Genomic DNA, 21,155 nt, shown 5'->3' with positions numbered 1-21,155 from the left:
AATTCTTACCTGCCTTTATGACCCCATAGAATTCAAGCCTGGTGACCTTGCTCAACCAGGGGATTGCTATTGCTTGGGTTTATAACTGGATTCCTGGGAGACTTAGGAAGAATGTGGAGAACTTAGAGATGGAGAACGGAGAGGGATAAGGAGGATTTTGACCAGAGAGTATGTGTGGAGAGATGGAAGATGAGCAAGAGTCTGATGGGGAAGTACTAGCTGGGTAAGAACAAGGTGAAAAGGACCTAGATGAGGCAGAATTAAGACGAGAGAATTAAGATAAAACTTAGAGGGAGCAGTAGATAAATATAGAGAGAAATGAGGCAAGAAAGGAGCTAGGCATGAGAACAGAACTGAAGCTGTGTAAATAGGATGTTATGCTAGAGGAATTAAAGCAAGTGGACTATAGAGTTTGGTGTGCTGAAATTCTATTTCCCCAAAATAGTCCTTGCTGTTTGTAGTTTCTCTCCTGAGCCCCTGGGATGTATAATATTAAGGCTGGTCCCTCTAATATTATACAAGAGTTAGGTTCTCCAGACTTACAGAAACATATGTCAATAGATAGGTAATCTTGAAACACTTCATAGACCTAGAGAATATGGCATTTAAATGTTTTGATGACTTAGAGTTCCATTGACGTGAGACACAATTGCTCCTGGCAGCACCGATCTGTTTCCAAGAGAATGTTGGGCTTCTGAGACATTTCCATTGGCAGTTTGTCTTCTTCTTGGCACAAAATGGCCTACAGGGCAAAGAACTGCCCTTGCCTTGACTGCTGATGGTATGAATACTGTCCCTTCTGAATGAACAGGACACAAGGAAAAGCCACTATTGAACTCCGGTGAGACAATCTTTCAAAATACCTGCTTCTGAAAATGGTCTGACAGATACTCTAGGCCTATAGCCAATTTTAATGCAACAACGATACTGAGAAACTTTAGGTGACTGTCCAGGCTGCCAGCTCTCTCTGTCTACTCTTGTAAGACTCCTGAAAGTTGCTTGTGTCCTTCTCCCATTTCTCAGGTATTATTATATTCATTCTCAGGTCTTTGATGGGACTGATGACTAACAGTTATAGTTACAATCTTCTTGTATCTTAGCTAGAACATATTAAGTATTAGGTTCATGTTCTTCAGGGTAGGACACCTTTTGGAAAGATCTCTGTAACATGTCATTTACCTATGCTCCAGACTTCTCTGGGTTTTAGTATGTGTGTCTTGCTTGATGTTGTTCTTGTTGGTTGTAGTTCTGTCTTGTCTAAGTCATTATTCCTTATTCCTCCTGGAAAGTATTTGACAATCATTCCTATATATAGTACCATTGTATATAGTTTTGTATTAAGTTAGATCTTTCTTATTTAGACAAAAGGGGGAGATGTAGTGGGTAGCTGTTTCAGCTTTGACCTTGAAGCACTGTCCCTAGTGAGGTAAGAGGTAACTGCCACACCTGCCTGCAATCTGCCGCTGGGGTGTGGCTGAGACAGATGAGTATGTGCTCGCTCTCTTAGCTCCTCATGATCCTGGATGCTGGATTGCAGACCAAGTCAGAGTTCTCCAGAGAACCACACTGGACTGCACCTTACCTCTCCTGGATCCTATAACTGACCCCTTTATTGGTTGTAAGTTGCGCTGAAATAAACCTTGTTTAACTACCAGATAAACTACATAAAATTGCCTTGTTAATTGATGCTATACCACTTGGATTTGAGTTTTATGCATGGCAACAGATGTGGATCTATTTGAAATCTTCTACATGTTGACATCTAGTTATGCCAAAACCATTTGTTGAAGATACTTTTTTTCTCATTGTACAAATCTCTGTATAAAAATCAGGTGTTCATAGGATTAATGCCAGGATCTTCAATTTGATTTCATTGGTCCACATATTGGTTGTTATGCCAGTACCAAGCTGTTTTTATTACTATAACTCTATAGTAGAGCTTGAGGTCAGGGATCATGATGCCTTCAGAGGTTACTTTATTGTATGTGATTCTTTTAGCTATCCTGGGTTTTTTGTTTTTCCATATGAAGTTGAATATTGTTCTTTCCAAGTGTGTGAAGAATTGTGTTGGGATTTTGATGGGGATTGCATTGAATCTATAGATTGCTTTTGGTAAGATTGCCATTTTTACCATGTTAATCCTACCTATCCATGAGCATGGAAGATCTTTCCATTTTCTGTTATCTTCTCCAATTTCTTTCTTTAGAGACTTAAAGTTCTTATCATACAGGTCTTTCACTTGCTTAGTTAGAGTTACCCCAAGATATTTTATATTATTTGTGGCTATTGTAAAGGGTGATAACTCTCTGATTTCTTTCTCAGCCCATTTATTTTTTGTATATAGGAGGGCTACTGATTTTTTTAAGTTAATATTGCATCCTGCCACATTACTGAAGGAGTTTATCAGCTGTAGGTAGAATTTTTGGGGTCACTTATGCATACTATCATATCGTCTGCAAATAGTGGAAGTTTGACTTCTTCCTTTCTAATTTCTACCTTTGATTTCCTTTTGTTGTCTTATTGCTCTAGCTAGAATTTCAAGTACTATATTGAATAGATATGGAGAGAGTGGATAGCCTTGTCTTGTTCCTGATTTTAGTGGAATTGCTTTGAGTTTCTCTCCATTTAATTTGATGTTGGCTGTAGCTTGCTGTAAATTGCCTTTATTATGTTTAGGTATGTTCCTTGTATTCCTGATCTCTCCAAGCCCTTTATCATGAAGGGGTGTTGGATTTTGTCAAAGACTTTTTCAGCATCTAATGAGATGATCATGTGGGTTTTTTTCTTTCAGTTTGTTTATATGGTGTATTACATTGACAGATTTTCATATGTTGAACCATCCTTGCATCCCTGGGATGAAACCTAGTTGGTCATGGTGGATAATTTTTTTGATGTGTTCTTGGATTTGGTTTTCCAATATTTTATTGAGTATTTTTGCATCAATGTTCATGAGGAAGATTGGTCTGTAATTCTCTTTTTTTTGTTGCATCTTTGTGTAGTTTAGATATCAGGGTAACTGTAGCCTCATAAATAGAGTTTGGTAATGTTCCTTCTGTTTCTATTGTGTGAAACGATTTGAAGAGTATTGGAATTAGCTCTTCTTTGAAAATCTGGTAGAATTCTGTGCTGAATCCATCTGGTATTGGACTTTTTTTGGTTGGGAGACTTTTAATGACTTTCTATTTCCTTAGGGGTTATTGGCCTATTTAAATAGTTTATCTAGTCTTGATTTAACTTTGGTATGTGGTACCTATCCAGAAAATTGTCCATTTCTTTCAGATTTTCCAATTTTGTGGAGTACAGATTTTTGAAGTGTGACCTGATGATTCTCTGGATTTCCTTGTTGTCTGTTGTTATGTCTCCCTTTTCATTTCTGATTTTGTTAATTTGGATGCTCTCTCTCTGCCTTTTGGCTAATTTGGATAAAGGCTTGTCTATCTTGTTGATTTTCTCAAAGAACCAACTCTTTGTTTCATTGATTCTTTGTATTGTTCTCTTTGTTTCTATTTTATTGATTTCAGCCCTCAATTTGATTATTCGTGGCATCTATTCCTCCTGAGTGAGTTTGCTTCTTTTTGTTCTAGAGCTTTCAGGTGTGCTGTTAAGTCACTAGTGTGAGATATCTCCATCTTCTTTATGTGGGCATTTATTGCTATGAATTTTCCTCTTACCACTGCTTTCATAGTGTCCCATAAGTTTGCGTATGTTATACTTTCATTTTCATTGAATTCTAGGAAATCTTTAATTTCTTTCTTTATTTCTTTCTTGACCCAGTGGTGATTCAGTTGGGCATTATTCAGTTTCCATGAGACTGTAGGCTTTCTGTAATTTTGTTGTAGTTGAATTCTAACTTTAAGCCATGGTGGCCTGATAAAATGCAGGAGGTTATTTCATTGTTTTTGTATCTGTTGAGATTTGCTTTGTGACTGAGTATGTGGTCAATTTTAGAGAAGGTTCCATGGTGTGCTGAGAAGAAGGTATATTCTTTTTTGTTAGGGTAGAATGTTCTATAGATATCTATTAAGTCCATCTATTAAGTCATAATGTCTATTACTTCCTTTATTTCTGTTAAGTTTCTGTCTGGCACATCTGTCCATTGGTGAGAGTGGGATGTTGAAATCTCCCACTACTAGTGTGTGGGATTTGATGTGTGATTTAAGCTTTAGTAATGTTTCTTTTACAAATGTGGGTACCCTTGTATTTGGGGCATAAATGTTCAGAATTGAGACTTCATCTCAGTAGATTTTCCTTGTGATAAGTATGTAATGTCCTTCCCAATCTCTTTCGACTGATTTTAGTTTGAAGTCTATTTTATTAGCTATTAGGATAGCTACACCAGTTTGCTTCTTAAGTCCATTTGATTGGAAAGTCTTTTTTCCAGCCTTTTACTCTGAGGTAGTGTCTGTCTTTGAAGTTGAGGTGTGTTTCTTGTATGCAGCAGAAGGATGGATCCTATTTTCATATCCATTCTGTTAGCCTGTGTCTTTTTAAGGTGAGTTGAGACCATTGATCTTAATGGATATTAATGGCCAATAATTGTTCAATCCTGTTATTTTTTGGTGGTAGTATTGTGTAATTCTCTTCTTTGGTATTTGTTGGTGTGGGATTATCTATTGCTTCTGTTTTCATGGATGTATCTAACTTCCTTAGGTTGAATTTTTCCTTCTAGTGCTTTCTGTAGGGCTGGATTTCTGGATAGGTATTATTTAAATCTGGTTTTATCATGGAATATTTTGTTTATTCTGTCTATGGCAATTGAGAGTTTTGCTGGGTATAATAGTCTGGGTTGGCATCCATGGTTTCTTAGTATCTGCATAATGTGTGTTCAGGACCTTCTGGCTTTCAGGGTCTCCATTGAGAAGTCAGGTGTTATTCTGATGGGTCTGCCTTTGTATGTTACTTGGCCTTATTCCTTTTCAGCTTTTAATATTTTTTCTTTATTCTGTATGTTTAATGGTTTGCTTATTATGTGGCAAGGGGACTTTTTTTTTTGGATCTAATCTGTTTGGTGTTCTGTAAACACTTGTATCTTCATACGCATTTCCTTCTTTAGGTTGGGAAAGTTTTCTTCTTTGATTTTGTTAAATACATTTTTTTGTGCCTTTGAGTTGGTATTCTCCTTCTATCCCTATTATACTTTTGTTTGTTCTTTTCATGGTGTTCCAGATTTCCTGGATGTTTTGTGTTATGACTTTGTTGGCTTAAGTGTTTTCTTTGACTGACAAATCTGTTTCCTCTATTGTATCTTTGATGCCAGAGATTCTCTTTTCCATCTCTTGTATTCTGTTGGTTATGCTTGCATCTGTAGTTCCTGTTCATTTATTCAGATTTTCCATGTTCAGCATTCCCTCATTTTGTATCTTTTTTTATTGCCTCTATTTCAGTTTTCAAATCTTGAACTGTTTTCTTCACCTGTTTAATTGCTTTTTCTTGGCTTTCTTTAAGGGGTTTATTGATTTCTTCCATTTTTTTGTTTGTATTTTCCTCAATTTCTTTAAGAGAATTTTTCATTTCCTCTTTAAAGGCCTCTATCATCTTCTTAAAGTCATTTTAAGGTTGATTTCTTCTGCTTCTTCTGCTTTGGGATGTTGAGGTCTTGCTGATGTAGAACTACTAGGTTCTGATGGTGCCATATTTGTATTTTTGTTGTTGACTGTATTTTTGCACTGGCATCTACCAATCTCTTCCTCCACTCGGTGCAAGCAGTGTCTGTGTCTGAGGAAGCTTCTCTTGGTCTGATTGATACTCTTGGTCCAATGGGAGCTCTTGGTCTAATTGGGGCTCTTGGTCCAATTAGTGCTGATGGACTCTGTCTCAGGGAGCAGCTCTTAGTCCAATTGGTGCTGATGGGCTCTGTCTCAGGGAGCAGCTGTTCCTAGCTGGTGCAAGGTAGGCTTATGTGTCCAGTGGTCACTGATGCCACAGGGGATGGTTGACTTAGCAAGGACTAGTATTTACAATCTATATTGTAACTAATAATAATAGTGCGATTGGTAATAATGGTTACTAATAATAACCTGTGGAATCACTGCTGGATGGCAGGATCTATGCTCCACATTAATTTTCTCAGCCCTTTAGAGTCTATCTCCACAGTGTACTTGTATCACCAGTGGCCAGAACAGTACCAGGCATAGAATAAAGCCTTAACATCCATTGAAAGCATTGTACGGTAGGTAGGCTTTTATTTGGCTAAGCTGGGTATTGAGGTTTAAGGTCAGCAGAGTTGAACTGTAAAGTCAATAGTGGAGAACTAGAGCCCTGCTCCTATGGGTCTCCAGAGATAGTTAACATTAGTTTCGCCATCATTTTGAGTCAACTCCAACAGAGACATGGCTGAAGAGCTTCAGGTGAACTTCCTCCATGGTTTACTCAGGAAAACCTGAGAAAGTGTACCCCAAATGAGAGCCATTTAAAAAAATTAATCTAAAAGGTAACTTCTCACTTCTGCCATATGCTATTAGTTAGAACTGAGTCAACATGTCCATATTTGTGGGGCGAGGGTTACACAAGAGCATAAATACTAAGAGGCAGGAATCCTTGTTGGCCATCTTCTGGGCTGTCTGCAGCTCTCACCTGCTGCCCTTAGAGCTGTTCTGGTCAAAGACCAGCGCCATTAGGGCTGCGTTGTAGCTGAAGCTTTCTCTGGTCCTGCCCAGCCCCACAGACCCCACAGCCACTTATAAAATAATCACTCAGAAACTTATAATAATTAAAACCACATGGCCATGGCTCAGCTAGCTCTTATATCTTAAATTAGCCCATAACTATTAATCTATGTATCGCTACATGTTCCGTGGCTTTACCTGCATCTCATTACACGTTGCTCCTTGGGCAGCTCGCTGGCATCTCCTCTCCTTCTTCCTGTCTCTCTCTGTTTGAATGTTCTACCTGCCTCTAAGTTGCCTTGCCATAGGCCAAATGGCTTTATTTATCAACCAATCAGAGCAACACATATTCTCAGCATAAAGAACATTCCACAGCACTTCCCCTTTTCTGTCTAACCAAAAAGGACGTTTTTAACTTTAACATGCCTATACTTCCTGCTTGGCTACTGGCCAATCAGCATTTTATTTATCAACCAATCAGAGCAACACATATTCACAGCGTACAGAAAGACATTCTCCCATCACTTCCCCTTTTCTGTCTAAACAAAAGGAAGGTCTTAACTTTAACTATTAAAATTACATATAACAAAACAGTTACCAAGCAAGAATTACTGTACAATATCTAGTCTATTTATATTTGGCAAATTCAAAGAAAATATTCTATTTATCCTATATTTGTGAGTCTAAGGTTTCATATCTAATTTATCTTTTGTCATGACTAAGGAAAACTATATCTCATCTTCAACTACATCAAAGATCCCAGAAGGATATAATATTACCTAAGTAAACAGGAAGAGTATTGTAAGCAACTTCCAAAAATCTAGAATGACAGAGACATCTGGCTGTCTGAACAGTCACTCAGAATTCTTCTGCCAATTTGGGGCATTCATTTTTTAGCCTACAAGCCTAGGGTCTCTCAGTTGCTTCTCTCTGTGTCCTGTAGAGTGTCTGGCATTTTCTTCTGCGAAGCACGAACCTGAAAGACCATCTTGCCTTGCAAATTTCAGTGGTCACCTTCCTATGGGTCCTGCATGTCTAGTTGATACAACATTTTGTCAAGCAGTCCAGGCAAGAACAGTTTCTTGCCCAAATGGCTACTTGCCAAGAAGAAGATACACTCCATATAGAGTGTCTTTGATGCCCATTATGGTGATATTTTATTTGTACTAAAATGTGATTTTAATTGTATGTTAATAAATAAAGTTGCCCGGGGGTCAGAGCTAATAACAAGCCATAGCAGAGCTGGGAGTTTGTGGCACACGCCTTTAATCCCAGCACTTGGTAGAAGAGCTAGGTAGATCTCTGTGTGGTCAAGGATACAGCCAGCATTGGAGACACACGCCTTTAATCTCAATACCATAGAAGACCTGGAGGGCTGTACAAACAGGCAGTGACGAGGCAGTCATGTGTTTGGGTTTACAACCAATGAGAAGGCAGAACAGAAAGACTATCTAAAGACAAACACACAGGAAGTAGGTCTCTTTTGGAGAGGTAGGACCATCGCAGAAGGAAGGGTAAGGCTTTAGCTCTGAACTCTGACCTCTTGGCTTTCTTCTTTACATTGGTTCTGTGTTTCTTATTTAATAAGACGGTTGTTTACATCTACAGCCCATCTTTCTCTTTGAAGTAAATAGGTGCTGCCAGGAGCAGACATATCTCAATGTCCAGAAAAGTCTAAGTTTTTAAAACATTTTAAATGCCATATTCTGTATGTCTTTGAAGTGTTTGAAGATTACCTACCTAATTGAATTATATTTATGTATACCTAGAAAATTTAACTAAAATGACTATAAGTCTGATTATCATAGATGACTAATTAATAATATGTATTTCTGAACTATACATTACAATTTCAAATGAGTTATACAAAGTACTTTAAACAAGAGTAGAAAAATACATATAGTATAACAAAATTAACCTTAAATTTGTATCAATAAACTAAAATCTATACCAATGTAAAACATTTTAAACAAGTTGCTCCTTAAAAGTAGGTTCAACAATCCACCCTTTTAACCTATCATATCTATATCCTATATTTTTATATCACTGAGTAGACAAGCTGTGTGGTACCATGGGATGAGTCACCATGTCAGGTTGGCTATTGAATGCCTCTCAATGTTAGATGCTCTCTGATGAGTGTTGACGTCTAGACACAAAATATACAAGCTTTATGGGTAATCCTGGCCTCTTTCACACATTTCTCTCCTCTCCTCTCCTCACCTCTCCTCTCCTCTCCTCTCCTCTCCTCTCCTCTCCTCTCCTCTCCTCTCCTCTCCTCTCCTCTCTTCTTCTTCTTCTTCTTCTTCTTCTTCTTCTTCTTCTTCTTCTTCTTCTTCCCTCCCTCCCTCCCTCCCTCCCTCCCTCCCTCCCTCCCTCCCTCTCTCTCTCCCCCTCTCTGTGATGTATGCATACACATGTGTGCAAGTGTGTGTGGATGCACTCTCCTGTGCATGCACATATAGCGGTCAAAGGTTGACTCCTGGATATCTTCCTCTATTACTCTTCACATTATTTTTTTGAGACAGGTTCTCTCACTGAGCCTAGAGTTTGATGTTCTGGCTGGGCTGGTCGGCCAGCGAGTCCTTTGGGGACCCTCCAATCTGCATCCCTCATCCTGGCACTGGAGTTGTAAGTACACACGGCTATGCCTGGCTTTGACATGGGTTCTAGGTATCTGAGCTCAGGTCCTCATGCCCATACAGCATCACTTTGTCCACTGAGCTATCTCTGCAGCTGTTCATCAGAGCCAGACAGAGAGGAAGGTGTGTGTGTGTGTGTGTGTGTGTGTGTGTGTGTGTGTGTGTGTGTGGTGGGGAGTGTTTGAGGTGGTCAATGTCATCACTGGAATGAGCAATCTCTGTGATGTATGGTTAAAAGCTCTTCACAGCAGCTTACTTATTTATTGAAGAAATGTACATTGCCAGGCATGATGGCACTTGCCTAGAATTTCTTCTGCTTCGAAGGCTGGGGCAGGAGGATAGTGTGTTTAAAGGCAGGCTGGGCAACATAGCTTGTCAGAAAGAAAGAAAACTAAGAAAGAAAGGCCTAAAACAATGTGAGTGCCTACCATGGCCAAGTATAGCTAGGTGATGGGATATAATGATGAATAACTTAAATATGGTCTTTGTCATATGAAATGATCAAACACTAACTCAGTCTGATCTCATTGACATTAATGATAACACACCTCTATGTTCATATGCTATTGTATGCACGCTTCCTTATTTAGTACCTCTTTCCCAGATACATAACCAACAAACATTTTATATGGGCTTTAATAAACACCAGCACTCATTTAAGCTCTCTGAAAGCCTTATTTGGTTGGCATTATTACCATCTTCTACACATTACAAATAAAGACACCAGACTAAGAGACATTAAGTAATTTGTTCAGAGTTACCGTTAGTGAAAAGAGGAGTTAGGACTTGACCTAGGTTGGTCTGACTCCCAAACACATATCCTTAACTAATACTATGAGCTCAAGAAATTGGGGCAAGTTCATCTAATTCTCTACTGCTAATGGTGATGTCATGCTCCATATTGTTACTTTACAGCCCCAAGCACACAATGTAGACTACACAGACACAGATAAACACAAACTGTTCTGGAGGGCCTGGGACTGAACATGTACAGCAGCAGCAGCAGTGGTCTTTGGGCTGCTGAATTACATACAGCAGTTAGTGATTTTCAGTTAACGCATAGACAAGAACTCAAAAAAATGGATAAGGGGCTAAGGAGATCTCCAAAGCTGGGGTTGGGGAGAAAGAGTAGGTGTGTGTGTGTGTGTGTGTGTGTGTGTGTGTGTGTGTGTGTGTGTGTGTGTGTGTGTGTGTGTGTGTAAAAGGAATTACTGAAAATTAGGAATACAAAAACTGAGCTTGGCATGTCTGAAAACCTGGGCAAAAAAAGACACTGTGATGAGTCAAATGATTTTATCTGTGGTGGCTGAACAGACCTGGACAGTAGCAAACGGCCTCGGTGAGGCATCTTTGGTGCATGATTTGCAGCTTCCATTTCCTCCACAGTATTTTGCTTTGGTGACTCTGCTGTTGTGTGTTTGTCCGCTCCCCTATGTTTCAAAGCTCTGCTGTGTCACTTGGGATTGTAGTGCATTGTGCCAGTCAGCTGGAGAATAGCGTTTACTGGATTTAGCGCCCGCTGTGTGCACAACACAAAAGGAGGTTTAGGAGGAAGGTTTATAAAAGAGAAGGTTCTTTCTTCTAGAGATGCTTCTACTCCAGCTAAAGGGGTGAGCACAACCCTTGTGAGGAACTCAAATCAAACTGTCTCCAAACAAATATACACGTAATACAAATCACCAATATATTTCCCGAAGGCTACACAGGCAGAAGTCAGCCCTGGAAGACTTTCCAGTGGAGCTGGGTTTTGATCCTGGATTTACGCTCAGGGTTCTGTACTGACCAAGACTGAAGGGTGTTCCAGAGCCAGCCATGAAGAATAGAAGTGTATTAAGTGACAGAATGGGTAAGGACAGCCAAGTGAAAGACAGTACCAAGGACAGTACCAATAAGGAAACAGGGGAGGCTGTGCCTGAATTCCTCCTTGGGGCGGCAGCATGTACTTCAACAGGAAGGGGCTCTGGAGCGTACCCGAGGGTGCCTCATTCTATGCAAATCGTATCTTTGAAAATATAGTGCAGTCAAAAGTTCTGTCTGCCGAGTTTAGGGGCTGAGCTGGATGCTTCAATCTCCATACCTGTCCTGTAAAGTGGGCACTATTTCCTATGGGTCTCCAGGGAGGTTAAGTACCAGGGTCCTGTACTCATGAAAAGGTAGAGCTCCATGTGTAAGATAGGTTGCTTGACTTACACACCCACTTCTCATGTACAACACACCTTAAAAATGTTAACGATTTAAGATACGCTAGTGGTGGTGTTTGGCGCTCCATACAAAACTGATTTACAGTAGCCATACTCTTATTTTCAAAGGGTTGAGCTTATCAAGTATACAGAGAGAAAGAGTGGACAAATAGATAACATCATCAACCCGGGTACTTTAAACACCCAGCAGAAATGACAAGAGAAGTCCTCCTGGGGTTTGTGGGTGAGTGATGACCAGTGTATTCTCCTGTGGATGGCCTTCTGCTATTTTGTTGCCAGTGTGGGCATTTTTTAAGTGTAGGACAAACAATATTAACTTCTGCTCCAAACGTTTAGCTTTCTAGCTGTTCTCAAGGGTGCAACTTAAAAAAAATAATTAAAAAAAAATCACCTTTATGCCTGGGCAGTGGTGGCACAGGCCTTTAATCCCAGCACTTGGAAGCAGAAGCAGGTGGATCTCTATGAGTTTAAGGCCAGCATGGTCTACAGATTGAGTTCCAGGACAGCCAGGGCTACACAGAGAAATCGTGTCTGGAAAAAGCAAAAACAAAAAACCAAAACCAAAACCATTTATTTAGTATACCTGAGCGCCTCTGGGTGTTTTTGTGTGCCATGGTGTACTTTTGGAGATCAAAGGACAACTTGAAGAAGTTGGTTCTTTCAGTCCACCATTTTGAGTCCTGCAGATTGAACTCAGGCCACCAGGCTTGGGGACAAGGGCTACTACCTTCTAAGCCATGTAGGTGCAATGTTTTTAATGCACTTAGCTGTTTGCTGTACTGCTTCCTCCCTGTGACAGGATTAGGGGGCCAGTGTATCTCAGGACAGGGAGGCTTGCTGGACACTTTAAACAAACTTGCCAAAATGCAGATAGGAGGAACTTCCTTGCCCCCAGAGTTCTCTTTCCCCATGCTCAAACAGCACATGACAATTTACATAAGTCACAATGTAGGGAAAAAGAAGCACACTTTGGCCCCTGGAACCAGACCCAATGAAAGAAACACTCTTTGGCCCTGAAACCAGAGTCAAATCTGCTCCTGATCAACTGAGCAGAAAACCAACCAATCTCTAAGCAGAAAACCAACCAATCCCTGAGCATGAAATCTAGCCAATCTGAGTTTATCCAAACTCAAGAGGATTGAAATCTGAGCAATTCCTACCCTGGAAAACTCCACCCCTACGAAGCCCTATATAAGCCCTGTGCCTGATCAGTTGCTGCTTCCTTTTTCCACCCTGGCAGAGGCAGCCACTCCTCACCTGGATTCTTCCCTCCCAGTAAATCTCTTGAATGAGGTTTGGGTGAAGATCTTCTTTCAACGGAGAAGGAGCCTCGGCAGAGCACAGCAAGACTGTACACTTTCTCAAGGTAGAAGTGTGGGGGGCGGACCTGACCACAAGAACTGTAACAACTTTGCTGGGGAAACCCTCCCCTGCAAGGGCAGAATTGTTACATTAGGGGGACCTTTCCCTGGAGCAGGGCTGTAAGCTGCTATCCTTATAGTGACTTTGTGGTGTTCCTTGGTTCTCGATTGCCAGAATACTTTTCCATCCGCGCTGCAACGCTTACACACACTCTACAAACTTTTTTGTTTTTTCGAGACAGAGTTTCTCCATTTAGCCCTGGCTGTCCTAGAACCCACTCTGTAGACCTAGCTGGCCTCAAACTCACAGAGATCCTCCTGCCTCTCCCTCCCATGCCACTACCTCCCAGCCCTACAAACATTTTTTTTAAGGGAAAGGGATAAAAATTTCTTTGGACTGCTTGCATGGCATTTTATTTCATCAAATACAGATAGCTTTCTCCATTTGACAACAGACAATGAAAACCAAAATAATCCTCGATATCAGTTTCTAGGTCACACTGTCCATTAAGCAGATAATCCTGCCCAGTTTCTCAGGAACAGAAAGTTTCTTAACTCAGGTTGTGGAGACTAGGAAAAAAAAAAAGTGCAACTTGTGTCCAAACCAAGTGGGCTGCCTGTTCAAGCACAAGGAGAGCAGGCAGACACTGGTGGTAGGGGATGCTGGGCACCTTCAGCACTGGAGGGAACAATTTAGAGAGTCAGGGATTGTAGGCTCGGGCAGGGAGGCGTGGCTGGGCCGGGCTCCAGGGTGCGCACGCGCGCACCCTCGACGCCACGCCCACCACCCCACCACCGCCCCTTCTGCGCCGGCGCGCCGCGCAGTCCCGCCCCCTCCTTCCTGCGGCGCTCTAGGGACCATGGCCGATCCTCGCGTGAGGCAGATCAAGATCAAGACCGGCGTGGTGAAGCGGTAAGGAACGGCCCGCGGCGCCGCGGCCGGTGCCCGCTCTTCTCTCCTCAGCGCCCGGGAGGTCCGGCGGAGGGTAGGCCCGAGGCAGGCGCGGCGCCCCGGCCTCGGCGGGGCGGGACGCGAGGGGCCCGCACTCAGGCTGGGCCGGCGCTGGCCGGGAGCCGCCCTCGGCGCTGGCCCGGCCGCCCTCCGTGCGGGGCTCCGGGCGAGCGCGGTGCTGGCCCGGCCCGGCCCGGCCCGTGTGCGGGGCTCGGAGCCGCCCTCGGCTCCCGCAGGCCGGGAGGAGGGGGGTGGCCTGCGGCCGGAGAGGCCTTGGCCTGCGCGCGCCGGGCGGGCGGGCGGCTCGCTGAACTTGGCGGGGCGGAGGCGGAGCCCACCCTGGCCTGGCCTCAGGTGGACGGCGGCGCTCAAGTTTAGGGGACGCTGAGAACGCGGGCCTCACCCAGCAGGCACGGGGGCGGAGCCCGGTGCCCTGACGTGCCCGACTCCCAGACTTTGGGAACTGGGGCGCCAACTTGAGCACCTCTGCAAACTTCTTCCCCGGGAGCTCGCCCCAGAGCTGTGGGATGCTGCCTCCCATGCGTAGGCCAGGCTGGTGATTTGCCTTTATTCCCGACTGCCAGTACATACTTAGGGGCTCCTTAGAACTATTTTTGTGTAGATCCAAGGTGATCCAGCTGTGAAGCATTCCAAGAGAAAAGATGCACCGCCTCCTTACGAGGCAGGTCATTCTGCAGTGGGAATAGCGTTTTCCTGTTGAGCCATCTCTCTGCCGTTTATGATATTCCCATCAGAGGGAGGACAAACCAGGGAAGGAAAGTCACTTTTTGAGATACTGCCCCTGAGTTGTAGTACTTCACACAGGACTTTGGAAGCGTTTATTACGAAGACAGCTAGGAGATGGTATGAGTGGTAGGGAAGTGCATACCTGGTCCTGAATGGTGGCTGACCTCAAATCTTTTGTTTGGTTTTGGTTTTTTTGAGACAGGGTTTCTCTGTGTAGCCTTGGCTGTCCTGGATCTCGCTCGGTAGCCCAGGCTGGCCCCGAACTCACAGAGATCCGCCTGTCTCTCTGCCTTCCAAGTGCTGGGGTTAAAGGCAGTGCACCACCACCACCACCAGCGCCCGGCTCCACTTCAAACCTTGATTCTGTCATTGATGTATGTATTCTGGAACATACCACGTTGCACTGTGCCTCTTGTATTGAATTTGTAAGGTAGAGTCTAAATCCCCCTGCATCCAGTTATTGAAAAGAAATGTCTGCTCTGCTGCTTGTTACAGGATGTGGCAAGTAAAGAGTGGCTGGTGTGATACACCATAAACGTTTTCTTGATCAGGAACATGTTTAATGAAGTTTACACAATCTAAATTGTATCTAAAGTCATACTGCAAGTTAGTAGCAGAGCAAGCAAAGGAAAGAAGATTTCTGATTACAACTGGGATGTTGTGGGTAGAGCATTGAAACTTGGGATAACGGAGGGGAGTATGAGGTATATAACCCAAAATACAAATAATCCACACCATCCCTCAGCCCACAGCTGTGCTCTCTTTAGCCGGACTTTCCTTGTGTCATTTGCCTTAGCATATTGTCTATTTGGCCGAAAAGAGCCCGGGTGTGTGAGAGAATGCTTTGAAGTAGATACCATGGGAAATGGTTTGCAGTGTTTTTCCATTAATTGGTATGTCCTCGATAGTTATCACCCTTGTGGTCTGTATACTGTTCTATAAGTTTATTCAGTTTAAGTAGTTATATCCTTACAATACATATGCTAGAGAAACGTCATTTTGGCAAAGTTTAATTTTGGTATTCATATTTCAGTGAATTTTCATGAAACTTTCATAATTTACCATAATCTCAAATTGCTTATATAAGTTAATGAACATGTGTATCATACGTTTCTGTCGTGGCTCTTTTGTTGACATTTTGGTGTAGCATTTCCTCTTACATACTGTAAAACTAAGACGTATACTTTTAAACTTAAAATTTGTATTTCACCTGTTGATTGCTCGTATTTTGGCTTGCTGAATAAAGTCTACATCCATAAATATTACTTCCTTATTTTTCCTAAGAACTTATTTTGCTGTGATTCTGTCCTGTGTTAATATACTAAGGTGGAATTCTACATTTAACCTCACCCAAAGGGGAGTATGGATGAGGCAGACATTAATCGTTGGGGAAGAATGATCATAGGCCTTTTGTATATGTTTACCTTTTTATAATAAAAAGCACTTAAAAGAGAAGCTGTTTTTCCCTTCTTCAGATTTAGTTTCAAAGACTTCTTAATCAGCTCATGATTCAAGAATGTTCTTGGTTTTGTGAAAAGGATTCCTGCTCATTAGGTTTGTTGTGTTTTTTTTTTTTTAATTGCATTTATTTATTTACTCTGTGTATGGAAGGGGGCATTTGTGCTATGGCACAGGTATGAAGATCATAGAACACCTTTCAGGAGTCTGCTCTCTCTTTCTACCATGTGGGGCCTAGCGATCAAACTCAGATAGTCAGGCTTGACAGCAAGCACCTCTTACCTGCTGAGACACCCCATCCATCCTGGACAGACTCCTTTTAAAGATTAGTCTCAAGACCAGCTTCTGTTCTCCACCCTTGTAGCCAGCCAGTTGTCCATTTCCTGTAATTCCATTTCACTTCAGAAGTCATAAGCTTTATCAGAAGAAGTGATGTAAGGCCATCATCCATTACCCAGTTCATTTTGTTTTTCCTTTCAAACTTGAGAGCCACTAGAATTTATATTCTAGGTTTCTGTCCTAGAGTTCATTTTGGATGGATTAGACTGTGAAGTTTAATAAAATCTGCTGCAGCACTTGTGATTCAGAAGTTCCCAATGTGGGGATTTAGGAGGAAGTCTGGACAGAAGGATTAAGAGTTAAGGGAGCATGGAAACAGGTAGTAGTTAATAGATGGTGGTTTGCATAATGCAGTGGTACAAGATGGCCACCTGATCATGATGGCAAATGGTGGAAGCAGTCTAGTGGGTGAGACCCAGCCTGTACGTCAAGTAGAAGTAGGAGTGAGTTTCATTGATAGTGCTTGAGCTGGTGTCTTAGTCACTGTTGCTGTGAAGAGACACCATGACCAAGGCAACTTAGAAAAGAAAGCGTTTAACTGGGGCTTTGTTTACAGTCTCAGAGGTGCATCTGTGACCATCCTGGTGGGAGCATGGCAGCAGGTGGATGGAATGGTGCTAGAGCAGTAGCCAGGGCTTAAAGCTTACTCTCAAGTTGAAGGCAGAGAGAGCCAGAGATTGGGCCTGTTATGGGCTATGAAACCTCAAAGCTCACCCGAGTGACATATCCCTTCATACAAGGCCCCAAATCGCTCCACTGATTAGGGGCCAAACATTCAGATATGTACACATATGGGGGCCATTCTCATTCAAACCAACACAAGTGGAAAATAGTAAGAGCTTCATGGTGGCCTCCTTCCAGAGAAATGTTACCTAAACAAGTTAGAGGTGAGAATAAGTCATTAGGAACAGGAAAGAGTTGTTTACTAAGAATGTTGGACAGCTGTGAGGCTGACCTGGTACTGAGCCTCTGATGAAGAGGGGACCTTAAGTTGATGAAGAGGGGACCTTTCAGTTGCAAGATTTTTCTCTTTTTAGGATTAATTCAAGCTGTGGAAATAGACATGTGCATTAGATAGGGGCAATTAAATGAAATGTTTCTGAGCAGTTAACTTCGTTAACATGTGACTCAGTACAGATTGACCATCCCTAACTGGAAAATCTGAAATTCAAAATATTTAGAAATCCAAAACTTTTTGAGTGCTGATGTGACGTTGAACATGTTCAGATTTTGGAGCACTTTGATTTTGGAGTTATGGACATTCAGCTGGTAAAATTTATACAAACATTCCAAAATCTGAAAAAACTCTGAAATTTGAAACATACTTGGTCCCAAGCATTTCAGTTAAGTGATACATGGACAGTAGTGGGCATTGTTGGTAGACTTGATCTGTGTATTAGTTACTTTGTTGTTGTTGTGATAAATACCATTACCAAAAGTAATTTAAACAGGACAGGGTTTATTTCATCTTTACCCTCCAGGTAACAGGCGACACTGAGGGAAGCCGAGGCAGGAACTCAGGCAGGAACCTGGAGGCAGGAACTGAAGCAGAGACCATGGAAGAGGACTGACTGCTTACCACTGTGCTTTCCAGGGCTTGTGCAGTCTGCTCTCATATTCAGCCCAGGACCACCTCTCCAGAGGTAGTACTGCCCAGGGCTTGGTGTTCTCATATCAATCATTAATCAAGAAAGTGCCAATAGGTCAATCTGATGGAGACAATTCCTTAGCTGAATGTCCCTCTTTCTGGTGACTTTAATGTGTCAAATTGATTAACTAGCACAGTCTGGCTGGCTCTTTTAAAAAGATTTAGATTTTTTTTTTCTCAGATTACTAGATTTACAGGTATCTGTGATATGTCACAGCTAGTCTGGCTACTCTTGTAGGAAATGACCAAATACTATACCTAATTTCCTTCCTCAGTACAGATCTGTGACATTACTGTCATCTATCTGGTTCTGTCCATTGATGTTTAAGTGGCATCAACTGTCCTGATTTTCTTGGACTGGAGTTTCCTAGGATGTGGAGCATTCTATGTTAAAACTGGAGATATCCAGGTGAACTAAGATGATTGATCATCTGTGCACCTAACTCCGGGATCTCTATTTTGTCTATGCTATAATGTATTTGGAGGCGTTGGTGGTACACCTATATGCTGTCGACCTCTATACATCAGGCCTTACTTAATTTAAAATGTGTGACATAAATACAAATCCTTGCCATAGTAGCTTTTTTTTCTGTACTAGTTACTTAGAAAATATTTTCACTAAAGTGGAAGAAAATTGACTCTGTGTATCAAGATGTGGTATTTTAGCTAAGAGATTTTTGTCTACTCCACATTTCCAAGTGGGATATGTGTTTATAAAATAAGTTTGTTACTAGACATGTGGTAAATTCAAGAAATTCTACAAGAAAAAAATTTTTCATCCATTTAATTTAGAAGGTGACCTTTGATTTTAAAGCCAACTTTTAGTAATACCTGATAGCTAGCTCATTGGTGGGTGAATTAATTGATTAAAAATACTTTATTAAATACATCTTTTTATAACCATTTTAGATTGGTAATAGCTTAAAATCTAGTGTGAACAAAGAATGTTAAAGTATTAGAAATCTCACTGACATTGCCCTATAGTTCTCCTCTGCTTAAATGAAAGTGACACCAGTAGATTAGAATGAGACTGGGACAATTCACACTGCAATTGTGTTACCTTAACTTTAACAATCTTTTAACACTCTTGTTTAAATGTAGCTGACACACCATAATTACAAATCTACAAGCCTTTTTATAGAATTTTACATCAGGAACCTGTGGGGACATTATATTGATTTTTTTTTTTTTTTTTTAATAAAGCACTGTTCCCAAACTGGGCCCTCTTCCCAAGTTTGTATATACCGACATTTATGGTACAAGAGTGTGTTGTCTCTTTACATACATACATAATACATTATATAGCAGAAACTGGAAACAATGTGAGTAAAATCCTTATTTAGTTTAATATATATTGTAGTGGCATAAGAAGTGAAAAGTATACATAGTTAGGTAGACAAAAGGGTTTTCTTGCTAAGCGTTGGATTCTGGTACAGTTCCTGTGTTTATAATAATGATGGATGGAAGTGTGATGGGCACTGTGTGGGCAAGGTTAAAGACAGCTTTGTAAATGACCCTGGAAGCCTTTCTAGCTTGTTTTTCCCTTTTTGTTCCTTTGTACCACACCTCCTCTTTGGTTGGAGTTAAAGTTAACCAGAATGGATAGTGTCTTACTTTAGAATTTATCTAGCTGCTTTTGGAAGTTTTGTAATCAGTTCTCCAAAGTCGTAGTCAGAGGCGGTGTCAAAGTGGAATGCAGGTGGTCAGCTCGTCATCTACTTCTGCCAGCTACTTGGCAAGCAGGAGCCATGTACCCTGCAGCCATATGTCTCTTCAAGCTGGAAATGGAAAAGCCAAGGCGCTCATGATCATCATTTTCCCAACACAGAATATGTTCTGCAAATTGGGTTGGAAAGTGAAGGATCTTTTACTCTCTCTCTTGCTTGCTCACCCCCCTCCCTGTTTGTATCTGTACATGCACGTACGCACGCACGCGCACGCACAGTGGGTGTTTTCATTGTGCATGTTATTTGGTAGAAATGTTGAAACTGTAGTAAGGTTGAAAAATTATGCTAATAGATGCTTAGGCGTGTGACCTTTCTATTTTAGTTTGTCCTTTCTAACAGTACATTTATAGAACATCATAGTGTCTTGTTAGGATGCTGTTATGTGCCAGAGAGCTCTGATTTTTTTTCTTGATATTTTGTCATGGATGTGGCTGATTCACAGAACATTTATTTAGCAACCTCTCAGAATTTCTTACTGCCTTTGAAGCATCTGATACAGTGTTAAAACCTGTTAGTACTCAGTGAAAGTTCTTTTCAATGAACAAATGAATGATGCTTCCCTTCTAACACTTTAAACTTGATCTAATCAGTAACTGAAAGCCACTGAAACAATGGTATGACTGCATAATAATTGCTCTAGTTATTTCTGTTTGTGGGAGTTAAGCAGTCAGAACCCCAGATTCCACTCACTACATATCACATCTATGACGTTAGGAAAGTAACTTAGCCTTTGAAAGTCCCATTTTTCCTAGCTGAAAAATGGAATTTACAGTAGTATTTTTTCATGTTATTAAGAAAATTAAATAAGGTAACTATGTGAATCACTTAGCTCAAATACCTGATACATAGCAAATGATCAGTATATGTTAACTGCTGTCATTAACATCTATCTTGGTATGTGCTGCTGTAACAAAAAAATCTGAGAGTATGCAATTTACAAATAATAGCAATGTATTTTTCAGAGGAGGCCCAGGGTCTTGTTGACATCTAGGTGATACCTCAAGTGCTTTGACAAGAAGGACAAGGAAGGGTTCAGCCCTGTGTGAGCCTCTTTATGAGACCCCTTTACAAGACAAGAACCTTCATACCTGACCAGCTTCTCAAGGCTCCATCTCTTCATACTTGATTGGGGATTTTTTGTCCACAGGAATTTTGGAAGGACATAAACAGACCATCATTGTTTAAGTCTTAAGTAGAAGACTTAAGAATGAATGCCTATGAATCCCAGGACAGACTCAGAACTTGATTTTTTTAAATTGTGATAAAAATCTTGTTTCTTAGTTACTTGGCCAATGTCTGACTGGCCTTGGAGAAGGAAAGAATGTGAAGCTTGCATGTTTAAGTATTTTCTGTGGCTGTGTGATGGTGTCTTCCTGTTAATTGTTGAAGTGATTCTCTGGTTCCAAACCCCAGCAAAACCCTTCTCTTTTAATAGAACGAACACCTTGTATCCATGTTATTAACATTCTAGGCAAGGC

The 21,155-nt window shown here is 41.4% G+C and overlaps 1 protein-coding gene across 1 annotated transcript in view; it reads left to right on the top strand.

Annotated features, from left to right (window-relative positions):
- The first annotated feature begins 13,618 nt into the window (after positions 1-13,618).
- Positions 13,619-21,155, top strand: part of Tbca (tubulin folding cofactor A) — a 57,136-nt gene continuing 49,599 nt past the window's right edge. Inside the window, exon 1 of the mRNA XM_028871658.2 lies at positions 13,619-13,719. Within this exon, the coding sequence (XP_028727491.1) occupies positions 13,667-13,719 (53 nt within the window). The 5' untranslated portion in view covers positions 13,619-13,666. The remainder of the gene's footprint in view (positions 13,720-21,155) is intronic.

This window comes from Peromyscus leucopus, chromosome 11 (assembly GCF_004664715.2).
Source record: "Peromyscus leucopus breed LL Stock chromosome 11, UCI_PerLeu_2.1, whole genome shotgun sequence".
NCBI lineage: Eukaryota > Metazoa > Chordata > Mammalia > Rodentia > Cricetidae > Peromyscus > Peromyscus leucopus.
The sequence above is the reverse complement of the archived record's forward strand: the minus strand, read 5'-3'. Positions and strand labels throughout refer to the sequence as shown.